Genomic DNA, 23,860 nt, shown 5'->3' with positions numbered 1-23,860 from the left:
AGTAATAAAGTCATTTATTTTCATTATCAAATATATATATACTGTACATAATTGTACTGTACTTTTATACAACTGGTAGCATGGCTGTCACCACAAACACACGAGTAATGCATTGTGCTATGATGTTAGGATTCCTACACTAGGCGATAGGAATGGTCACTAGGTGATAGGAATTTTTCAGCTCCATTATAGTCTTACAGGACCACTGTTGTATATGCAGTCCATTGTTGGGCAAAATATAATGCAGTGTGTGACTGTACTCTTGTTTTTATACAGTCACATTCTATGGGGGTGGTAACGTATACAACATGCTGGATTAAGGGATGGTTTTGTCCTGGGTGGAATGGACAAAAAGATGTAATTATGTAAGATGTAATTATGCTACTCAGAACAGCATGCAATTTAAAACTTAGGAACTGTTTATTTCTAGAACTTTTCATGTAGTAGTTTTGGACCAAGATTGATCTTAGGTAACTGAAATCATGGAAGGTGAAATTGTAGACAAGAGTGGACTCTTGTAAAATCTTTACTGTGGCATAAATAGTTTATGACATTTATTTTTGCTGCATGTAAGCTATTATTTTACTTACAGGCTCTGAGCTTTTTTGTTTGTGGAAGGTGCACATTTTTGGCATTGGCATTTTTTGCTTGTGTTAATTTTGGGACTATCTCAAACCTCTTTTTTGACATCTGCCATTGTTAATCTTGGAGGTTTTCATCAGGTTCTTATGTAATTAGTTTTTAAAATATATGTATCTTTTTTATCTTGCTGAACCAATGTTTTAGCTTGTCGAGTTTTTAAAAAACTTGACTTTTGTCATTTATTATTTTGGCTTTGTTGGCTTTGTTTCTTCTCATTTCTTAAGGATATATTTTAATTATAGAAAAAAATAAAATATTTTTACATGTCGAAGATATAAGGCCAGAAAAGAGGACAATGGTTACTAAGTTTTTCTGGTTGACCTTGGTCTTAAATTAGTTAACATTTGGAGGGGCAGATTAGCTTTGTAGTGAAGAGTGGGGACTCTGGAGCAGTATTGCCTAAGTTTCAGTTCTGCTTCACCATTTACTAGCTCAGTGACATTCGACAACACATTTGGCCTCTGTTTCCTTGTCTGTAAAATAGGGATAATAATTGTACCGATTTTATATGGTTATTATGGGATTTAAGTGAGTTGGGTGCTTAAAACTGCCACATGTACAGTAAATACCTCAGAGGTTTTAGCCCCCAACAAAAAAAACTTGGAGATTTTCTAGCTAGCGTATCTCTAGCATTTAACCAGTGAAGTTATGTAGTTTTATGGGGATACTCTTGAGTTTTCAGATGTCTGTAGTATTTTTATGTCTATAGCACAGTGGTCCTCCCAAAGAGGAAGTGTTTGTTTTGCTAGTTAAGTCTTAGTATCTCAGTGATTGCAACTGGGTTCCCAAGTTTTAAACAATATGTTCCATCAGTTTTTTGAGATTCTGGCTTATCTGAGTCAAGCCTACTTGTCTGCTGTTTATGAAGTCTATCTCCTTTCGACTGGAGGTAATAAAGTATTTGCTGTTTACCCTTTTGGCAGTTCTTCATGATTTCTTGGAAGTAGTTGTTTCAGAAATCAAGTTGGTGCAAAGTGTTTTCTCCTTCCCATATTCCCCCACCTGCCAGTATTCTCAAATATGATTGATGAAGTTAGGACACTGGGATTCAATTAAAGTGGTGTTTGTGCCATTTCCTTGCCTGATTTAGATTTTCACTCTCTTTTGTAGAGAAAACAAAAGACATTGATGTCCTACCCTTAACTTCTATTTTAAGGTGTTAGACTGAGTTGCAGCTTTTGTTTTGTTTTGTTTTTTTGAGACAGGGTCTCATTCTGTTTGTTGCCCAGGCTGGAGTGCAGTGGCACGATCATAGCTCACTGAAATCTTGAGCTCCTGGGCTCAGGCAGTCCTCCCACCTCAGCGTCCCAAGAAGCTAGAACTACAGGCACACACTACCACACCTGACTGATCTTTTTTTAATTTTAATTTTTATTTTTATTTTTTTTGTAGAAACAAGGTCTTGCTATGTTGCCCAGGCCTGTCTTGAATTCCTGGGCTCAAGCGATCCACCCGCCTTGGCCTCACAAAGGTGCTGGGATTACAGGCGTGTGCCACCAGGTCTGACCATCTGCAGCTTTTCCTAGAATTTATAGAAAAGAGAATATATGTTAGAATATAATAAAGAATTACATAAAACAGTATATTCTGTCCTTATCATATTAAATAGCTATAACATATCATACCATATTATATAGTATACAAAATTCACATATTACAAAGATGTATGTAAATATATGTTATATACTACATTACATGTCTGTTGACGGTAAAGATAATGAAGGGAGAGAAATGAAATGGGGGAGAGACAGATGAAATGCAGGGGTTGAGAGGGTGCACTGGAGTTACAGAGCTGCAGTGTTCACTAGGCAGCCACCAGCCACATGTGCTGTTTAACTTAATCAAAATTAAATAAGAATTAAAATCCAGTTTCTCAGTAGCAGTAGGCACATTTCAAGTGCTCACTAGCCACATGTGGCTATTAGCTACCATGTTGGGTAATGCAGATAAAGAACATTTCCATTGTCACAGTAAGTTGTATTTATAATGGTTGATAAAGATTGCCAAAAAGATAAGTATTGATGAAGTAAATAGATACATAGGAAATGAAGAAATTGTATATGTAATATCTCTGCCCTAATAAGAGAAGAAATGCTGCGAGTGCCCCAGAATAGGCAGTATTCACAGAAGATGGAACAGATAGGATTGAGTTAAAGATTTCACATCCTAGCATGCACTGTTGTAAAGGTGGAAGCATTCACATAAACGTTCCATGCCAGAAGTGAGACACCTAGAAGCAGGAGTTTGGAACAACACACAGTGACTCCATTGCAGTGGAATGGGGGGGTAAACTCCTCCATATCCTCCTTTCTTGGGCCAGGTAGCAGTGGTGAGGAGTCTGCCTGTGTTGGAGCTTGGAACAGGGGAAAAGGGCAGTATCTTCTCCAGGCTGATGAGGGCCAGGAGTGACTGAGATAATCAGTATGGAAAACCAGTTGCTGGGATAATCCATGTTGAATCTTTTCCACCCTACTGACAGCTCAAGTAGGTTATTCATACAGTCTGTACTTGAAGTAAATGTGGTTGAACCACTAAGCATTTTTGGAAAGACAATACGTAAGAAAGAAAGCTCGAAGGGAAGAACTTTCCCCTAGGAAATAGTTAATACCAAAAAAAATTATAGTAATGTGAAATAACTGCTGAAAATGCCTGAACATCTGGAGTTTCCTCTCCCTACTCCCATACCCAGTTAGTGTCCATCAGAAAACGGTGTCCTTACAGCCGTGTGCTGAGAGTATCTTCACTTCTGATCAGCAATGTTTGGGAATTCTAGGCAGGTAAGCAAGGAAACAACATAAGTAACAGTCAAAACCATAATGGCTGTGAAATAAGAGGAGATGAGAGTGGAACAAGTGAGATATTTTGTGAGATTTCGGAAAACTGGGATTGTGCTGATGTGGTTTAAACTTGATGTAGTAAGCGGGGCTCTACCATTGCACATAATGCATTCCTAAATATGAAGATAAGTCATACAAAATTTCAGCATCAAATGGGTATAAAAATATACAGAATTTCAGTATATCAAAATTGATATACCATGAGGGGCAGTTATTTTTTTCCTAGAGAGATTTTTAAAGATACATATATATATACAGGGTCTTGCTGTGTCGCCCAGGCTAGAGTGCGATGGTGCAATCATGGCTCACTGCAGCCTTGACATCCTAAGTTGAAGTGATCCTCACTACTCAGCCTCCTGAATAACTGGGACTACAGATGCATGCTACCATGGCTGGCTAATTTTTGTGCTTTCTGTAGAGAGGAGATCTTGTGTTGCCCAGCCTGGTCTTGGACTCCTGGGCACAAGTGATCCTCTCATCTTGGCTTCCCAAAGTGCTAGGGTTACAGGTATGAGTCACTGCACACAGTCTAATTACAATTTTTTAAATTACAGTTATTGATGCTTTTTAAGCACCCAAGGAATAGTTTAAAATTAGTAAGATCATAGGTAAATTATTAAAATACAGACAATGCCTTATAAAAATGTAGCCTCTCCCAGCTAAATAGGAATAAGTAACTTTAGTATTTAAGAGGAACTGGTCATCAAGTTGGGAGGTTTAGGTTATTTTTTGTTTTGGTTTGTATTTTTCTAGAGATAGTCTTTCTATATTTCCCAGGCTGGTCTCAAACTCTTGGACAAAAGCAGTTGTGTCTCAGCCTCCTGGCTGAGACTATAAGCATGAGTCATGGCTCCTGGCAAATTTAGTTTTTATTTTTTATTTATTTATTTTGAGATGGAGTCTCACTCTGTCGCCCAGGCTGGAGTGCAGTGGCGTGATCTCGGCTCACTGCAACCTCCACCTCCTGGGTTCAAGCAATTCTCCTGCCTCAGCCTCCTGAGTAGCTGGGACTACAGGTGCATGCCACCACGCCCGGCTAATTTTTGTATTTTTGGTAGAGACAGAGTTTCACCATGTTGGCCAGGCTGGTCTTGATCTCTTGACCTCATGATCCGCCCACCTCACCCTCCCAAAGTGCTGGGATTTTAGGCATGAGCCACCGCGCCCGGCCAGAATTTAGTTTTTAGTAGCTCGATCTGGAAATTACGATGTTGATTTTGGTGGTGATCTCATTTTTAATCAACTTCTCTTAAATCTGTCAAGCAAAAATATGTAACAGTTACATCTTTTGCTTTTTCATGAGATGTAAAGAAGCAGTGTCCTTCTCTGAATCCCTGCATTCCCTTTGCATTTGGATCACTGGAATCGTGATGCTAAATTCCAATTCAGAATCAGAAAATTCTCTTCTTTTCCTTTAGTATTGAACATACCGTGAGCCACCTGAATATTTGCCACTTAGCATGTCTGATATCTATCCTTGTTTCTTGTCACAAGTATCATCCACATTACAGACCCTGTTGTACAAAACTGAAATGCTGACTGTAACGTCATCATGGGATAGTTCTGACCTGCTTGCTAGTTGATAGGTGAAAGCCTGAATTTTGCTTCAAAAAAGCCATTCAGGATTAACAGTGTATTGTGTAATAAAGTGGGCTTTGTGTGAAAGTTGGAGATCCCTTGTAGATAATTCAGAACTACTGGAAGTTTCACAGTACACTTGTAAATGATGAAAGTGTTAAGAGTTTCCTTTGAGAGTAAAACACAGGATGGCAAGGGAACAAAATCTGAAAGTAAAGAAAAGAATAAAAAGACAGAAGGAAAACTAGGAAGAGTAAAGAAGACAGGAACACATAATACAGCTTTATTCATGCCTGCCAGAATGTTGTGTCTGCATCCAGAAGCAGGTGTCATATAGGCCAGATGACCCTTTTTCCTCGACTCTCTGTCTTAGAATGTATCATCTGTGGGAAGGAGGGGAGCATCTAGGTGTCTACTGCTAGTGAGCTAGGAGTTCTAGGATTGTTAGTTTGGGCTTAGCCTGCTAGATTTTATTCTGTCTGTATTCTGGCATTGTTACCCCTTTCTGGCTAATCATCCAGCACCCTTTCCCTCCATTTGAGGATTTATAGTCATAACTGGGCTGGGGGATGGGGGACTCCCTTTTTATCAGGTGATGCTGTCCTTGAAGCCTCCAATAGCTTATTAGTTTCAAGATTCTCAGAATTCTTAGGCCTCTCAAATTAAATCTTCCAGTACTACATAAAACATTTCTGTACACTACTGGGGTGAAAAATTACCACTGTCTATACCTAACTGAAACCTTGCTATGGCCAGGCACGGTGGCCCATTCCTGTAATGCCAACACTTTGGCATTCAGCCTTTGGGAGGCTAAAGTGGGAGGATAGCTTGAGACCAGCCCTGGCAACATAGCGAGACCCTGTCTCTACATAACATTTTTTGAAAATTAGCTAGGCATGGTGGCACATGGCTGTAATCCCAGCTACTTGGGAGGCTGAGGTGGGAGGACTGCTTGAGCCTGGGAGGTTGGGAGTGTGGTGAGCCATGGTGACGCCACTGCACTCCAGATGGGCTGACCTGTCTCCAAAAAATAAAACCCTGCCATGGCACTTAAACTCCATTGTATGTGAGATGATACTCTAAAATTTAATCATAACATAATACTTATTTAGCATTAGCTCTGTACCAAGACACTGTTCTAAGTATTTCTTCTATTTTCATTAATTCTGTGATTGTCATAGGTAGATTCTATTCTTACGTATTTTATAAAAGAACAGTGAGGCACAGAGGTGTTAACATACTGTCTTTAAGGGAAATTTGAAAAAATACATTAAAACCATTTAAACAGCTCCTGCTCACATTTTGATGTATTTCCTTTAGTCTTTAAAAAAAAAAATCATAGATTAAAAATATCATCGTAAACATAGTTGTAAAAAAAACACACACACACACACATACAGTTGTAGCCATGCTGTGTGTACAAAGTTAATTCCTGCTTGGATGTCTATCTTGGTTAGTCTCCAGTGAGTGATATATGGAGTAAAATCATGAACTGGGAATTGGGAGTTAGGGGTTCTAGAAGTTACTCTATGAACTTGAATAAATTGTATACTATCAAGGCCATTCTTCATTTTCATGCTGTGGATTTCAAACTTAATTATTTATAAGACCTAGCTCTAAAATTCAGTGCCTTTAACTTTTTCTGTATTTCTGTCATAGTTGGATACTTCTGAGTACTTTAATTCAGCTTATAAAAGTGATATACAGAGTTTAAAATTTTCTTTCCTTGCCTCTTTTTCCTAAGAATTTTCCCATCATAAAACCAATACATAATTATTGGAGAAAATTTGGAAAATACTGAAAAATAGAAAAACTGCCCACAAATTTACAGCAATCACTGAAAACCATTATTAAAATTTGTATATATTTTGTTTCATTATGTTTTCTTTTTTTGTTTTAAATAGTTGCAAATATGCAGGGGTTTTTTTTGTTTTGTTTTTTTGTTTTTTGTTTTTTTTGAGATGGAGTCTCGCTCTGTTGCCCAGGCTGGAGTGCAGTGGCGCAGTCTCAGCTCACTGCAAGCTCCGCCTCCTGGACTCACGCCATTCTCCTGCCTCAGCCTCTGGAGTAGCTAGGACTACAGGTGCCTGACACCATGCCCGGAGAATTTTTTGTATTTTTAGTGGAGACAGGGTTTCACCGTGTTAGCCGCGATGGTCTTGATCTCCTGACCTCGTGATCCACCCACCTCGGCCTCCCAAAATGCTGGGATTACAGGCGTGAGCCACCATGCCTGGCCATGCAGTTGTATTTTTTAAAAAGTCTTTGTGAAAGTGAGTTTCTTCAACTTAACATAGGTAGCCAGATTTGTATTGTGTTTTATTTTTTAAATTTATTTTATTTCTTTTCTTTTTTTGAGTCAGGGTCTCAATCTGTTGCCCAGGCTGGAGTGCAGTGGCAGGGTCTTGGCTCACTGCAACCTCTGCCTCCCAGGTTCAAGTGATTATCCTGCCTCAGCCTCCTGAGTAGCTGGGATTACAAGTGCGTGCCACCACACCCAGCTAATTTCTGTATTTTTAGTAGAGACAGGATTTCCCCATATTGGCCAGACTGGTATCTCTTTTCTTTCATTTCAAATAAGAGTGGAACTTTTTTTTTAAGGTCTGTTTATCCTCATGGGGTTAAATAAGTTATACTTGTTGGACCTATTGAAAGAACTAGGCCTACGTAACAAATGGAGCAGTGGGTTACCGAAAAGAATATTGAGGCTGGGCGCCGGCTCATGCCTGTAATCCCAGCACTTTGGGAAGCCGAGGTGGGAGGATTGCTTGAGACCAGGAGTTCAAAACCAGCCTGGGCAACATAGCAAGACCTTGTCTCTACAAGAAATACAAAAATTAGTTGGGTGTGGTGGTGTGCGCCTGTAGTCCTAGCTACTCGGGAGGCAGAGGTGGGAGGATCATTTGAGTGCAGGAGGCAGAGGTTGTAGTAAGCTGATACTGCACCACTGCATTTCAGCCAGGGTGACAGAGTGAGACCCCATCTTGGAAAAAAGAAAATAAGATTGGAAGTCTGTCAGTGTGCCATTGTGATTTATTGATGGAGTGCTATCATTGGTAACAATATCATATAAATGTATTTAATCCCTCCTAGCTTTTGAAGTAAGATTCATGTTAGAGCTAGAATTTGTCTGGGTGCGGTGGCTCATGCCTGTAATCCCAGCACTTTGGGTGGATCACTTGAGCCCAGGAGTTCAAGACCAGCCTACGAAACATGGCAAAACCCAGTCTCTACCAAAAAAAAAAAAAAAAGAAAAAAAAGTCTGTGTCTGTCTGTCTTCCTCTCCCTCTCCAAGTGTGGTGTGGTGGTGTGCACCTGTAGTCACAGCTACTTGAGAGGCCAAGGTGGGAGGATCACTGGAGCCCAGGAGGTCGAGACTACAGTGAGCTGTGATTATGCTGCTGCACTCCAGCCTGGGCAACAGAGTGAGACTTTTTCTTAAAAAAAAAAACAAAACAAAACAAAAAAAACTTTAGACTTTATTGATAATTTTGATATTGCACTGAAGAAGTTTAAAATACAAACCTCTTAAAGCAGTTATATCAAAGAGCAGAATATGGAAGTTTAAAATTTTTTTGAGTTGCCAACAGCTTTGAAAAATGCACATATGCACACGAATTTACTTAGAACTTCTGCTTCTGAAACTCACCCATCAGTAGCTAACTCACTTAAACCATGGTTAAGGTGCATTTTCTGTTGAGTAATGTGCTTGACACGTCGGACCGTTGGTCTGTAACCAGTGCAAACTGAATGGAGATCACTGTGAAACACTGCATTTATTTCTTTATACCTTTCTTTGCCTAAACATTTCTAGTATAAATTCCCTTATTTTGATTTTCCAAAGTGAATTGCATCAGTATTGTCTGGACCTGGCTTGGCATCACTTAATGGGAGAAAGCACTGAACAAGTATAGCTATTAGCATGGTGACACAGCTAGTTTAGTGTCAAGCTACACTAATAAACCAAGTGATCAGAATGTGGAAGATAAGTTCTGTTTCATCAGATGCTGGTTAAACCACAGCGGGATTTCTGTCTTCAACTCTGGATTCCATATTAACCAAAATGAATTAACTTGCCACAGTGTATCCAGAGGCAGAGGCAAGAACAAAGGGAAATGGAACTAACATTCCTTGGAGAACATTTGAGGGAACTGGGGAGATCAGAGCTGGGGAGGGATATAAATTATATGAATACCTATCTTCACAACCTTTGAAAGCTATCAGAAAAGAGGATTTGGGTTTACTTTTGAGAGCAGAACTAGGACCAGTGGATGAGTTACAGGTGACAAGCAAGACCACTCTGCCATTTAAAACTTCCTTATGTGTAAGGGCTATTTAATAAAGAGTGAGTTTCAGTCTCTGGCATCTACCTCTGTAGCAGATCTTATATACAGTCTAACTCCTAGCTAGATTAATAACACCTTAAACTATTGACTTGTTTACCTCACTATTACCTGATGTTTGGGTTTCAATAAAAAATTACAAGGCCTGCTAAAAGTCAAGAAACAGTCTGAAGAGAGAAAGCAAGTGTCAGAACCAGACTTATATATGGCACAAATTTTGAAATGATCAGACTAAGAATTGAAAATAATTGAAATGTTAAGGGGTCTAACAGAAAAAGTAGGTACAATGCAAGAACAGGTGGGTAATATAAGTAGAGAGGTGGAAATGCCCAGAAAAAATCCAAAGCAAATGCTAGGGGAAAAAAAATTACCAACACTTTGGGAGGCTTAGGTGGGAGGATCACTTGAGCCCAAGAGGTTAAGGCTGCAATGTGCTGTGATTGTGCCACTGCACTCCAGCCTGGGTGACAGAGTGAGACTGTAAAAAAAATAATAAGAATGTGTTTGATGGGCAGTTCAGCAGACTGGACACTACCAAGGAAGGAACTGGTGAACTTGAAGAGTAGGTCTATAGAAGCTTCCCAAACTGAAATGCAAAGTGAAAACAGAATGGAAAAGAAGTCCCCACAAATAGAACAGCCAAGAATTTTGGGACCATTTGGAAAGGTATAGTGTACATGGGCTTGAAATACTAGAAAGCAAGAGAATGAAGCCGAATAAATATTTGAAGTAAAAATAGCCAAGAATTTTAAAAATTAGTGACACCCAACCACCGATCCAGGAAACTCAAGAGAACACCAAGCAGGATACCAAAATGCCTACAATCTCTACTTAGGCATGCCATATTTAAAGTGCAGAAAATCAAAGTAAAACCTTGAAAGAAGCCAGAGGGGGAATCACCTTACCTTACCTGTAGCGTAACAAAGATAAATTATGGACTTGTCAGCAGAACCATGCAAGCAAGAAGATAGTGAGATAAGTGTTGAAAGAAAAAACCCACCAACTTAGAATTATATATCCAATGAAATTATTCTTCAAAAGTGAAAGACAAAACTAGTGAGTTTGCTAGTGCTGGAGGTGGTCAAAAAGAGGTCGAATAACAAGGATGAGAAATGTTGGGTTCAATGTTTGCCTAACTATTTGGTACATAAGCTGTTAGCTCTGGAAGGTGGTAGTACGTGTTCAGCAAAAATGTATTTCAGTGATTTTGAGGAATGTTGCAAACCAGATTGTACTTCTGGAACTTCACTCTGCTCAGATATGGAGGATCTGAGCAGGCCTGTAGCAAGGAACCCTATTTTTGCTTACAAACATAAGCCCAGAATCTCTGACTTTTGGCTTGCTTGTTAAAACCTTATGGAATGATGTTTCATGGAACACCCAATTTGGGAAACACCAGATTAGATGGCATTTATGACCAATGAGAAATGGGATTCTTTATTAACTGGATAATATAATATATGTACTAAGTGAGTGAGGCTAAAATGTTAGACAGAAAATAAAGGTAACGGTATTAACTTCCTCATTTGACTGAGTACATGTGGAAAGACTGATTATGGAGGGTCATTTCTTTAAATTCCTTCTCTCTGCTTGTTTTGAAATTTCAAAAACAAAAATAACCAAAGTTAAATGCTGCTTATCAGCTCCTGGCTTACTCTCTGCTCCATCCTTCCACCCTCAATGTCAAAACATCATTATTAGGAGGTTCAGCTTTCCTGGCATTGGGCACCTTTTCTGGTTGAACTAGCCCTTTGCTGCCTTTTCTCTAGTATCTTTATGTAGCTGGTATTACTCTTGTTTAAGAAAATTTATCACGGGGCCTATATGCTGTTATTCATGGGAAAATGACAACTCTGCTTCACTACTAGGAATGCCAGAGATGTTTTAAGGACAGAAGTAGACTACCTGATACAAGTCAGTGTTTCCTTATTGGATTTTGAGTTTTAGGAACATAACTAGCCGTCTTGTCACTGTGCTGAACCTTTAGTTGAACTTTCATTTGGATAACATCTTCAGAATACCCACCCCCAAAATAATTCCAGGATATGAGAGGGAGGTTAGCATAATGGTAAAGCATGAGGACTCTGAAGACAGATTATCTTAAGTTGGAGCCCCCTTTTGCCCCTGTCTGTTGACTTTGGGTGAAGTTTCTTAATGGTTAAATGTGGTTTAGTTTCATCATCTATAATACATGGTTAGTAATAATCTCTACCAGTGAAGATTAAATGGAGCACTTAGAACAATGTTTGGCATATAGTAAGCAGATGAGAAGTGTAGTAGCTATTTGGTTAGGGTCACAGTGTAGTATATGAAATCTTGGAATATATAAAGTTTCTTTGTAACATCTACCCTAATAACTTAACATTACCAGTTTTTCAAAACCTAGTTGACAGGCATTGGGTTCCTTGCAGAAAACTCGATAAAATATCTTTTTCCACATGCTTGTTAACAATCTGGAAGATTAATGAAACTTTGCAATAGTAGATTTCTTAAGAGAATGAAAGGAACTAAAGGAAGTGAGACAGTTCGTTAGATGATATTTACTTACATTAAAGTAATTCCCACCAAAAGGTAAAACTTCTGCAGTCAAGGGGAAAAAAATGACAGCTCCATCTGAGATGTATAGGATAACCTGTGAAAAGAAATGAGAAAGGATTGGATATATTGGAGTTTATATTTTTAAAATTGTCAATTCCAGGATTAGATACCAAGCCAAATTTGAGCATTTGTTTCCCAGAAGGTGAGGGCAAACCACTGAGATCTTTATCTCCTTTGCACTCTGTCCCCTGGGGATGGCAACAGACTTGACTAATCTGCAGTCTCAGAAACTCCCTGACATCATGGAATTTCTTGGCCTTATTAAAAAAAGAAAATGGGTGTGTGTGTGTTATATCTTGATTAATACTTCAGTTAATTTTTTCCTTTAATCTAGAAAAGGGCCCAATTTCAGGACATGCAAAATGAAGTAAAAGTAAATGGTGATGGATCCTAATAATGAGAACTGAAGCTTCTTAATAGTTCTATTGAAGGCAGTGGCTTAAGAAATACTTGTATGTTAACTTCTTAAAAGAGGCAAAGGACATTATACTACAGATAAATGAGGTCACCAGAGAAAACAAACTTTGCACCTTTTTTCTCTACAAATTCTGCTGTTTTTATCAAGAAATGGGTAGGAAGCCATAGGTCTGCAATACAGTAAGTATGATGCTTAGAATTGACCAAAGCCTTTAATTGGCCACTAAAGATCCCTATATGGATGTGGTTGAAATTCTCTCTCTCTCTCTTTTTTTTTGTCACAATTATGTAGGAAAGATAAAAAGAATTATTAGCAGCATCTGCAAGAAAAAGGCAGCCATGTAAATATTTTAATTTCAGAAATATTAGGTATTTAAAGCAACTAGAATTTTAGAACATACTAGGGTCAGCCCTAAAATGAACAAGAATTCCAAATTTCAGGAAATTTATTCTCTTAGATGTTCTTAGTGCAAGGTGATTCTGATATCGTCTCAGAATGATAACTACAATTATATAGCACTTCCTAATTTGAAAACTTCCACATCAGTTTGGCCACACAGCACTGTAAAATAGTACCCTTATTTTATGAAGTAGGCGTCTGAGACTTAATTAGATAATCTTCGGGAGCCCTTGCCCAGGGTTACATAGGTAGTAGATTGAGGAAACAGTACTCCATCCAGATCTGACTTCATGGAGTGTTGACTGGGGCGTACTGTTAATACTCAGTCCCTTGCTGGACACTGCAAGTAATGTAGATATATAGAAAGTGTGTTTTCTCCTAATTATGGGTATGAAATTAGAAAAAATCCAGTAGTAATTCAGAAATAACTCATATAGTAGCATATCATAGGAAGTTAGCTTGAGGCCAGAGTCAGAAAAGATTCTATGGCAGTGTTTGGTCTTAATGTAGGACTTGAAAAATATATAAAATTTGGATCCTCAATATATACTTAGCTGTAAAGAAATCTGTAATGGTGGTTCAGATTTCAAGAAGCTGTAGCCCACTTACAGTGCACACAAGGCAAGTCACACCTCCTAGTTCACTAGTGTTGTAGTATAGCAGTGTAAAGAAGGCTTCTGCCCTTGGAAAGACAAGACAGAGACTTACATGGATTACACAACCAAACAGTGCAGAGATAGTTTCAGCTAGGAGCCTAGAGTAAGGATGGTAAGAACAGGGGAAGAGTTTTAGGCAAAGTGAAAATTTGCCTGGATTATGACAGATGGGCAAAATTTTGGAAGAGTGGAGGGGCTTGGATATGATCAGTGGAATTGAGCCTTGGTATGAAGCTGGAACCGCAGAAACTGACATAAGGGTTGCTCATGACTGAGGTGATAACAAGCTTTAGGGTGGTAGTGATGATACTGGTGGCAAGTAAAGGGTAAAATAAGGACAGAAAGGTGGGCCTTGTTGAATGAGGAAAACAGAGGGGAAGAAGGAAAGTGGCTTCGGTCAACAGAGTAAGAAGAATGAGGTAAAGCATTGGTTCCCAAATGCACCCATGCCATGGTGCCACCTGAGAACATTTATTTTAATAGTTACGTTTTTTTTTTTAGTTTTTGAGACAGTTTTGCTCTTGTTGCCCATGCTTGAGTGCAGTGGTGCAATCTCAGCTCACTGTAACCTCCATCTCCCAGGTTCAAGTGATTCTTCTGCCTCAGCCTCCTAAGTAGCTGGGATTACAGGTGCCGCCACCACACCCAGCTAATTTTTGTATTTTTAGTAGAAACAGGGTTTCACCATGTTGGCCAGGCTGGTCTTGAACTCGTGACATCAGGTGATCCGCCCACCTTGGCCTCCCAAAGTGCTAGGATTACAGGCGTGAACCACTGTGCCCGGCCCTAGTTACGTTTATTTTGATGTGTGAATCAAAACCAAAATGAGCACAACAAACCTGTGATTGCATGGATATTATTTCTTAGAATGAAGATGTTAAAAAATGAGTTGATTTAAATATTATGTAAATAACAGTGTGAGTCATGGTAAAAAACGTTATGAAGGATGGTAGTTAACTAATTGAAGTTTGGAAAATAGTGATTAAAAGTTGGGAGAGGTGGTATGAGGAAAATTTCTGGGGTTCTGAAAAAGCCTATATCTTGATCTAGGTGTTGGTTACATATACGATGGGTACACATATATACTAACTGAAGTATCTACTTAATAGTTATGAGTTTTATGTTGTGCCCCAATTTAAAAACTTTAAGTAGCTTTTGACTAAAGATGGGTAAGATGGAAAGAAGAGCAAAATTTGTAGTAGAGGAAAAAGGTGCAAAGTTGGTTTTCTTTGCTGATCTTATTTGTAGTAGAATAGATACTCAGTTACATTCATTTTATTTACATTCTCTGCTTTCCAAAAATAATTTTTAAAAGCATGTAGCTAAATCAATATAAAGAAATTGCTTATGAATGTTGGATGTTGAATGTTTTGCTTATGAATGTTGCATTTCTTAAGAGATACATATGTATATACACATGTGTGAAAGGTTTAACCATTCAAATGATAAAATTTTTTTCCCTCTTTTTTGACATTTCATTCATCAGTTTTTTTAAAAAGTGTATTCTATATATGTGATATGTGAATGGTCAATAGGATGTTAAAGCAATACATTGTTACATGGTCAGAAGTGAAAGTTTAGATATGAGAAAAGTCATTGGGGAAGGTTCAATGTAGAGTTTGGGATTTCAGCTGGCACTTGGAAGTATGGAAAGAAATTGGTATCCTGGACAGGTAAAGGAGGAAAAACTTGAACAAAATATTCTAAATAGGAATTTGTACTGTATTTGGCTTTAAGGAAATTTTTGTTCATATTGGGCTTAATATCATAAAAATTATACATAGTTTAAAATAACTTTAACATATTTGCTGTAGTGGCCATATATTATTTGTAATCTTAAATTACAGATAGTTCTTTTTTTTTTTTTTTTTTTTTTTGAGACAGGGTCTCACTCTATTGCCTAGGCTGGAGTACAGTGGCACAATCATGGCTTATTGCAGCCTCGACCTCCTGGGCCCAGGTGACTCCCACTTTAGCCTCCTGTGTAGCTGGGACTACAGTTGCATGCCACCCATGTCTGGATAAGTTTTTTACTTTTTGTAGAGACAAAAAGTTTCACCGTATTGCCCAGGCTGGTCTCAAACTCCTGAGCTCAAGCATTCCACCCACCTCGGCCTCAAAATGCTGGGATTATAGGTGTGATCCACTGTGCCTGGCCAGTATTTTTAACCAAGTTGCATCACAGTGTGTATAATACAACTGCTATTCTGCAAAACATCTCAAAATGTTTTTGGTTTTATCTTTTTGAATAGCAAATGTTGGATCATTTGACCACAAACAACTAAGATCTATTAATTTATTCATCAATTTTGATGTATCAAAATCAATTATGTTACATGGTGCCTGGTGTTAATGAACCTTGAGCAGTTTATATTCACTTTTTAGTAAAAGTTGAAAGATTTATATTACCTGAAGGGAAACCAGCATGTTATCTTCAGTTTTTAAAGCCTCAGTTTTCTTATCTATGGAATGGGAATAATGATGCCTGTGTTTTAGCATTTTTGTGAAGATTAAGAATTATGCAAAACAGCTTCAATAATCTGGGAAAATGTTTAATTTGTCCATCAGACTTTTTTTTTAAAAAAGTTTTAATTTTAGAATAATTTTAGGTTTACCAAAAGACTATGAAGAGAGTATAGAAAATTCTCATACACTTCACATCCAGTTTCCCCTGTTGTAACATCTTACATTAGTATGATACATTTGTCATAAGTAGTCAACCAATATTGACACATTGACTAAAGGCCACACTTTATTCAGATTTTCTTAATTTTTACCTAATGTCCTTTTTTCTGTTCCACGATCCCATCCAGAATATCACATTAGATTTGGTTGTTCTGCTTCTCTTGGGTGTGACAGTTCCTCTGACTTCCCTTGTCTGATGACCTTGACAGTTTTCAGCACTACTGGTCACGTCCCTCAATTGGGATTTTCTGATGTTTTTCTCACAGCTAAAGTGGAGTCATATGTTTCAGGGAAGAAGCCCATAGAGGGAGAATGCCATTTTCATCTCATGTCAAAGGAAATACTGTCAACCTGAGTGGTAGTGTTGATGGTACCTTTATCACATGGCTTAGGTATTGTTTGTCAGGTTTCTCTTCTGTAAAGTTAATCTTTTTTCCCTCCTTTTCATACTGTACTCTTTGGAAGTCAGTCATCACATACAGCCCACACTTAAAAAGTGGGAAACTTTTCAGATATGAAATGCTGTAGGTGAACCTTTTTCAAATATCAAATTACAATGAATTTGTTATTGCATTCTTTTATAAGAACTTGGAGAGCAGGACGGGCACAGTGGCTCACGCCTGTAATCCCAGCACTTTGGGAGGCCGAGGCAGGCGGATCTCCTGAGGTTGGGAATTCGAGACCAGCCTGACCAATATGGAGAAACCCCGTCTCTACTAAAAATACAAAAAAATTAGTGGGGTGTGGTGACACATGCCTGTTAGTCCCAGCTAAACTCGGGAGGCCGAGGCAGGAGAATCACTTGAACCCAGGAGGTGAAGGTTGTGGTGAGCTGAGATGGCGCCATTGCACTCCAGCCTGGGCAACAAAAGCAAAACTCCGTATCAAAAAAAAGAAAAAAAAAGAAAAAAAAAATTGGAGAGCAGATAGTCTTAGTTAAGGATAATTACTGAGTTATTCAGATAATGGACGTGAGTGGTATTGTTCAGCAAGCCAGTATTTTCATAAGAAAAAAGTGGGAAACTTTCCAAATACATGCTCACTTCTCTATCCTGGTATCTACTACTCTTTTACTGCTCTTTTCATGATCCTTTTCAACATTGGTGACATTTCTGCATTTTGCTGTTAGCTCACTTCTCTTCCTTCCTGTGTGTACTGTGATTCTTAACCAGGAGAGGGACGAGGGTCATGCCATCTTTTGGGTGGACACATTAGAATCATGGGAGGTAGTGTGGTATGATGGAAAAGATAGAAAATCAGATAGATTCATTATATGTATATTTTTACTAAAACCACAAAAAATAAAGTTTGATGAAATCTTAGCTCATGGTAGATGTGCAGAAGAGTAGAGAAGGGAGGGGCAAAATGATTGAGAAACGTTGTAGATTATTTATATAAACCTAAGTGGCTCATACTCTTCTCTTGGTTTTAGCTAGAATTTGTCAGTTATAAAGCCTAAATCTTTATTTGTAGCTCAGAATACTGTAATCACATTTCCAAGTGCCTACTAGAAATCCCATGGATAACTCACACTTAACATGCTTAAAAATGAACTCTGTATCCTTCTCCAAAGGAGTTTGTGCCCCTCTCTTTGCTATCTCAGATAACAGCTCCGATATCCACCTGTTTATGAAGCCTGAACCCTCATTATTCCTCACAGCAGAACCACAACCAATTCCTGCTGATTTTTCTTTCTAAACATTGTTTTAGTCTTTGACATTAAGGTATTATTTACATATAATGTAGTTTATAAAGGACATTGCTCTATCCTTATTACTGTTGGTTTGGTTCGGTTCAGGCCCTAGTCCTTTCTTTCCTGGAGAGTTGCAGTAAACTCCTAGCTGGGTTTCTTCCTTAGATGTTTCCTCATCTATGCACTCTCTAGGATGGTCCTCTCAGGACTTACCTGTGACCACATTTGGAAAGAGCGTGAATCTCCCTGCTTTGTGCCATGCACTGTGGTAATAGTGAATTGCCATGGACATATCTATTTTACTGCCTGCTACTTCCTTAGACCAAATCTCTGAGTCAGGACCGTGGAACTGAGATGGGTATAGTGGGAAGCTTTTCTCTGAGTGATACCCTGTTGTGAGTGCTGAGCTTTTGGAGAAAGGGAGGGGTGCAGCAGCCTGAGGTTGTCTTGGCTTGCCTATTCTGCTGTGGAGCCACCTCCTCATGAGTTGGGGGTGAGGCTTATCAGGGCCCAAGTATTCTCAGTCCTCCACGCATAAGAAAGAACTTCTTTTCCAAGAGTGGGGGCTGGGCAGGAGGGATTCCCCAGGCTCTTCTCTGCGCTATCTCAGGACTTAGCTTCAGCACCAGGTAGCTGGGGTAGGATGAGAGGCACTCTTTCTGGGAATAAAGCCCCCGCGCTGGAAGTTGCAGGGAGAGTGATCCTGTATTCTTGGCTGCAGCAGTCTGGAGTGGACCCTCCTTGCTTAGATGGGAGGGCACAGGAAGGGAGCAGTCCTGCTTCAGACACCACAGACTCTGGCCATTCTTACTGAGTTTTCATAGATGTTCTTGCCAAATTTTAGTTAAGGTTTGTGAAAATAAATATGTAATTTTTCTTGCCCAAACTCAAGAATATCTGAACATCTTGTATGTCGAAGTTAAGCATATTAATGTTAGTCTTCTTTCTACTGGTGTGAAGGAACAGCTAAAGATTGTGATTTTTCTTAATAGTAATAGTTTACTAGTTATATATTTCCAAAGCTCATATTTTGATGTGAAAACTCACACTGGAATAACCTTTTTAAATAGGCATTAACTGAGTATATATAGTACCTGGGTTTATGTAGGTCATTATTAGCTAGGAAGTTCTTTCAATCCCCGAATACTAATGAAAGTGGTTTGATGTTACAGGAGTACAAGCGCAAGCTAGCCAGAGTTTCCCTGGTGCGCAAAGAACTCAGGTCCCGGATCCAGAGCCTGCCAGACTTATCTCGATTGCCCAATGTCACTGGCAGCCACATGCACCTGCCGTTTGCGGGAGACATCTACAGTGAAGATTGATGGACCAGCCTCTTTCCAGGTCCCAGGACTTTGCAAGAGATGGAGACAGGTTAGGTGGATAGTCCTGTAGTGTTATTTTTGTATATTGTTGAGAAAGAAACACTAACAAAAGGAACAATGAGTAATTTATAAAATTGTTTAAAATGTTGGTTTGTTTACTATTTTATTGGTAAATTAACATGACTTAATTTGAACAAAGTGATGATTTGTGTGTATTAATAAGCTCACAAATAGTGATTATTTTCAAAAGATCTTTTTGTAATTTTTTTTTTTTGATCCAAGGCCTTGTGAGAAATCCCTTGTTTGTATTTCTTCAGGTATTTTCAATTGTTTTTCTTTATTTTCTTCAGCATCTAATCACTGTATACTATGTAATTCCTGAAGGGGAAGAACTAATTAGGAGTTGATTGAGACTTTATTATGGTATAGTTAGGACTTGATTGTAGAAGGGACTAAATGTTCCAACATAATCTTTACCCTTCTCCCCAAACAAAATATCGATTCTGTGTCTCTACATGCCTTTGATTCCTTAGAGGTCGGTAATTTAACATTAAACATGGATGTCACTTTGAGGGGCAGATGAAAGTGTAGAGAACTGTTCCTTAATAGCATTGTAAAAGTTCCATTCCAACTGCCAGTGTAGATTTTAAAAGTGTTAAATAGTGACTCCCTTGATTAAACTGTTTGTAATTATTTGAGTAGATTAATAATGAAAATACTTTGGAAATAATATAAATTTTGACATTCTACCAAGAGGACAACTTTGGTTCTGGAACTGGTTTCTATTTGTCAAATCAGTTTCCTTTTAACATAATTAATCCCTTTAACAAAAAGCCATCTATGGGATTAAAAGACACATGAAATGATACTTTTATTATTCCCTTACTCATATAACTTTAAAAATAATATTTTTAGCTCTGATAGCTCAAGAACACAATATTCGTTAATATTCAGTAAAGTAGCCTGAGACATTTTCAATGTTTCCTTAAGGTTTTTGAATGACTGTATATTTGGCAGTTAAGCAGTGCCACACTACAGGGTAGATATGGTAAATTTTATATTTGTATATTTACAGTTACAAAACAAATGTACTTTTACCTTTTATTTCTGACCCTGTGTGTTAGAGCAGTTGCATGCTCTCCTGCTGTTACAAACACATTGTTAAGCTGTGGATTTGTACTCAATAATGACTTAGGATAAATATTTATTTTCATTCATTGCTTTACATACTAGACATTTTTCTTCTCCTTGTAAGTAGATTCCAATTAGATAGTCAATAAAACATCTTGAAAATCCCACAAGCCAATTATGTCTCTCTAGTCTGAATGGCTTCATTGTTTCTTTCTCAGTATTAGAAATTATAGTTACAATGAATTACATATGAAGAAGGCAGACATTTATTTTTAATAGCCAAGTAGTTCTGCAAATAGTTCTTTTAACAATTTGACCTCTCTCCAAAACAGAGACACATATAAGTAGTGCTAATCCATGCACTACTAATAATACATGGCTTATTCCAAAGTTTTTTAGTCAACTTTCGGGACTTGCGGTGCATTTTCTCACAAAAAGAATAGTAGTTAGGTTCCCTAACACTACTGCTGATAGCTCACCTGGGAACTGAATCCACTTAACCATGAATGTCCTTAACTTGTAACGTGGTTCACAGGTTACTAATCATAGATCCTGACCAGCATTTGTAACACTGCTCTAACTAGGACACAGCATGCAGCAGCCACACTCACACCCTGGGATGTCTGTCTACCTCTGTCCCTAGGTGTAGGAAATGGAAGAAAAAGATTCAGCCAAGTGGGGAGGTGACAAATGCACAATTATGAAACCTGGTTGTACATGTTATGAAAGTATACTAAGTAAGTTAGTTTTTATTGTTAATGTGAAAGCAAAAACTTGTATGTTAACTTATTTTCAATATCTTGACCTTATTTATGATCTGCTAAAGTGGTGATTTATCCATTCAAAATATATATTTTTTTCCATTTAAAACTAATTTATAAACTATGTACTCCTGGGAAGATTTGAAATCTTTTAGAAGTTTGTTGAAATATTTTCACCATTTCAGACAGACTTCTGACTTAGATACTGATTTTAATGCCAGTATCTGCTCTAAATATTTATGATAAAAATGCATTATTTTTTTAAAGAGCTTGATGAGATTTGTGATAAGTGATAGTACTCAAAAACCTGAATCCCACCCCTCGACCAATCCTCCACAAATTTCAGTTGTTGGTTAACTTATTAACTGAACACAGACAATACAGTCTGATTTAGAAGTCATCTTTTCAGCCGTGTGATAATTAACATGGTAAGCCTTAGAAGCAAACATTCTTCCTAAAAGGAAGACTTCATTTTCTCAAGAAATGGGATTAGTTGGGGGTATTATAATACCGAATTGTAAATCATGAGCATTTTCTCCACTGTGTACCTGAGGCAGATCATGCATCTTTGAGTGCAGTTTGGTCTGAACCCTCAAGAGAAAAGCATGGTGTCGTAGGGCTACTATGGTTTGAATGGATACCATCACTCTTTTCTCCACATACAGTGCAGAGAGCTGTCTGGAGTGGCTATCTGAACAGATTCCCGGGCGCTCCTTCTCTCCTTCCAGCACTACAGTAAGTAAAAGGACCATAGAGGGGAACCAGGAATCAGAGAATCAGCTGTGCTCAATAGCCAACCTCCCTGTCCAGATGCAGCTGTTTTGGTATCTCCTCTCACATGCACTCTGAATCAGGGTTTTTCTATAAGAAATCTTTCAGAATCAGCAAAAGTTCTGGGATGACCCAGGCATCTTGATTTGCAAAATCACAAAACTAAGTTGTCAATTATCACTGTAGATGAGCAACTCATCTTTTTAAAGTATAGTTACTGAACTGATTCTGAGAAATCTTTAGAGAGAAAAAACTCAGCAGTACAAATTAACTAATTGGGAAAGTTAGAATGTCCTTTCTGAATTTTTCATTAAAAAAATTACATTATCTGAAATAACATAAAGCTACTAAACTGCTTTGTATTCTATTAAGAAATAGCTCCTAAGGATGTAGTCTTGTTTCATAGTTGTTGCACTATATCAAAGCTTAAAATGTAAGCCCAGTTCTTCTCTGTATAGAAAGGAAACATTGTGTTACTTAATGAATTATTTATACAGAGCATTTGTTGCCAACTGTTGTTCCAGCCATCCACACAGGAGTCTGTTCTCAGGTGGCAATAGCACATGGGAAGATGAACTTTCCCTGTTTGTTTACCCGTTTTTCTTTGGCTGTATCTGATGACAGTATAAGATGTTCTTAATAAAGTTTTATGTTCTTTTTGAAATGTGTAAGTTGTTTTGTGAATCTGATTCATTGGATATGGGGTGGGAAGGGGAAAGATTAATGGACTGGGAGGGAAGCAAAGTACTGGAAATAATTCTGATGTTATGGTAGAGAGACTGCTGAAGGAGGAGATTACTTCACTTGGCCAGTAGTTCCCAAACTTGAGTGAGCATCAGAATTACCTAGAGCCAGTTTGTCCAACCTGTGAACTGCACGTGACCCAGGATGGCTTTGAGTGTGGTGCAACACAAATTTGTAAACTAAAACATTATGAAATTTTTTTTTTTTTTTTTAGCTCATTAGCTATCATTAGTGTATTTTATGTGCAGCCCACAATTCCTTTTCAGGGTGTCCCAGGGAAGTCAGAAGATTGGACATCCCTGACCTAGAGGATTTATAAACTACAGATAGTTGGGCCCCACTCCCAGAGCTTCTGATTCAGTAGGTCTGGGGTAAGGCCTGATGGTTTACAGTTCAAACAACTTGATGCTGATGCCACTGGGGTTAGGGGCCACATTCTGACAACCACTGCTCTAAACAAATTCCAGGTAATAAGATAATAAAGTATGGTTTTTATAATTATATAGGAAGTTCCTTATGGGAAAAGAACAAGATCACATATTCTTTTGTGGTCCACTGCTTAGTAATGCTTTATTAAGTGCTTTTGAGTGAACAGATTCAACTGGTACTTTCAACCTCCTGGAGCCCATGCCCTTTAACTACTCCTTGAATTTAAAGCAAAACTGAAGATACTAGAAATCTGTGAGAATCTCCAGGGCAGTGTGTGCCATACTTTTTGATAAACTCAGTTGGAGCATTTACAAAAAGGATACATACCTACTGAGAAAATTTTCTGTGATTCTTACCATCTAAAAAGTTGGGGAAATGTAGTCCTCTGGCCAGCACCCCTGGTTCTCTATTCCTGGGTGGCATCTGGTCACTTTATCTGAATTCAGATACTTCCCATTCCCATCTACTTTTTTGCTTCTGCAATAGGTTTTATACAGTGGAACCCATACCTAGAGATTCTGTTTCAGAAGATTTGGGATAGATGCAGAAATCTGCATTTTAAACAAGCTACCCAGATGATTCTAATGCAGGTAATTCGTTGACTGCACTTTGAGAAACATGCCCTACAAAGCAATGTATGGTCTATAACAGATAGTAATAGTAGCTCACATATATGGTACTTACTGTGCACCAGGAACTGTTCTAAGCACCTCGCTTATCCTTTGTGGTAAATACTCTGATTATTCCACTTTTATATCTGGGCAATGAAAATAATGTAAGGTCTGTGTGACTCTGAATGAGTCAGATGGTGAAGATGAGATTCAAACCTGGCTCCAAGTTTGACTCCAAGCTG

At 38.3% G+C, this 23,860-nt stretch overlaps 1 protein-coding gene across 3 annotated transcripts in view; it reads left to right on the top strand.

Moving 5' to 3' along the window:
* Positions 1–22,498, top strand: part of RPRD1A (regulation of nuclear pre-mRNA domain containing 1A) — an 81,814-nt gene extending 59,316 nt beyond the window's left edge. The window contains exons 7-8 of one of the 3 annotated variants that reach the window (XM_054461481.2): positions 19,022–19,220; positions 21,729–22,498. In XM_054461481.2, the coding sequence (XP_054317456.1) occupies positions 19,022–19,171 (150 nt within the window). In that variant the 3' untranslated portion in view covers positions 19,172–19,220; positions 21,729–22,498. Of the gene's footprint in view, positions 1–2,034; positions 2,224–19,021 lie in introns of those variants that run through there. The other 2 variants (XM_063653599.1, XM_054461482.2) reach the window with 2 other exon arrangements.
* The last annotated feature ends 1,362 nt before the right edge of the window (positions 22,499–23,860 follow it).

This window comes from Pongo pygmaeus, chromosome 17 (genome assembly GCF_028885625.2).
Source record: "Pongo pygmaeus isolate AG05252 chromosome 17, NHGRI_mPonPyg2-v2.0_pri, whole genome shotgun sequence".
Taxonomy (NCBI): domain Eukaryota; kingdom Metazoa; phylum Chordata; class Mammalia; order Primates; family Hominidae; genus Pongo; species Pongo pygmaeus.
The sequence above is the reverse complement of the archived record's forward strand: the minus strand, read 5'-3'. Positions and strand labels throughout refer to the sequence as shown.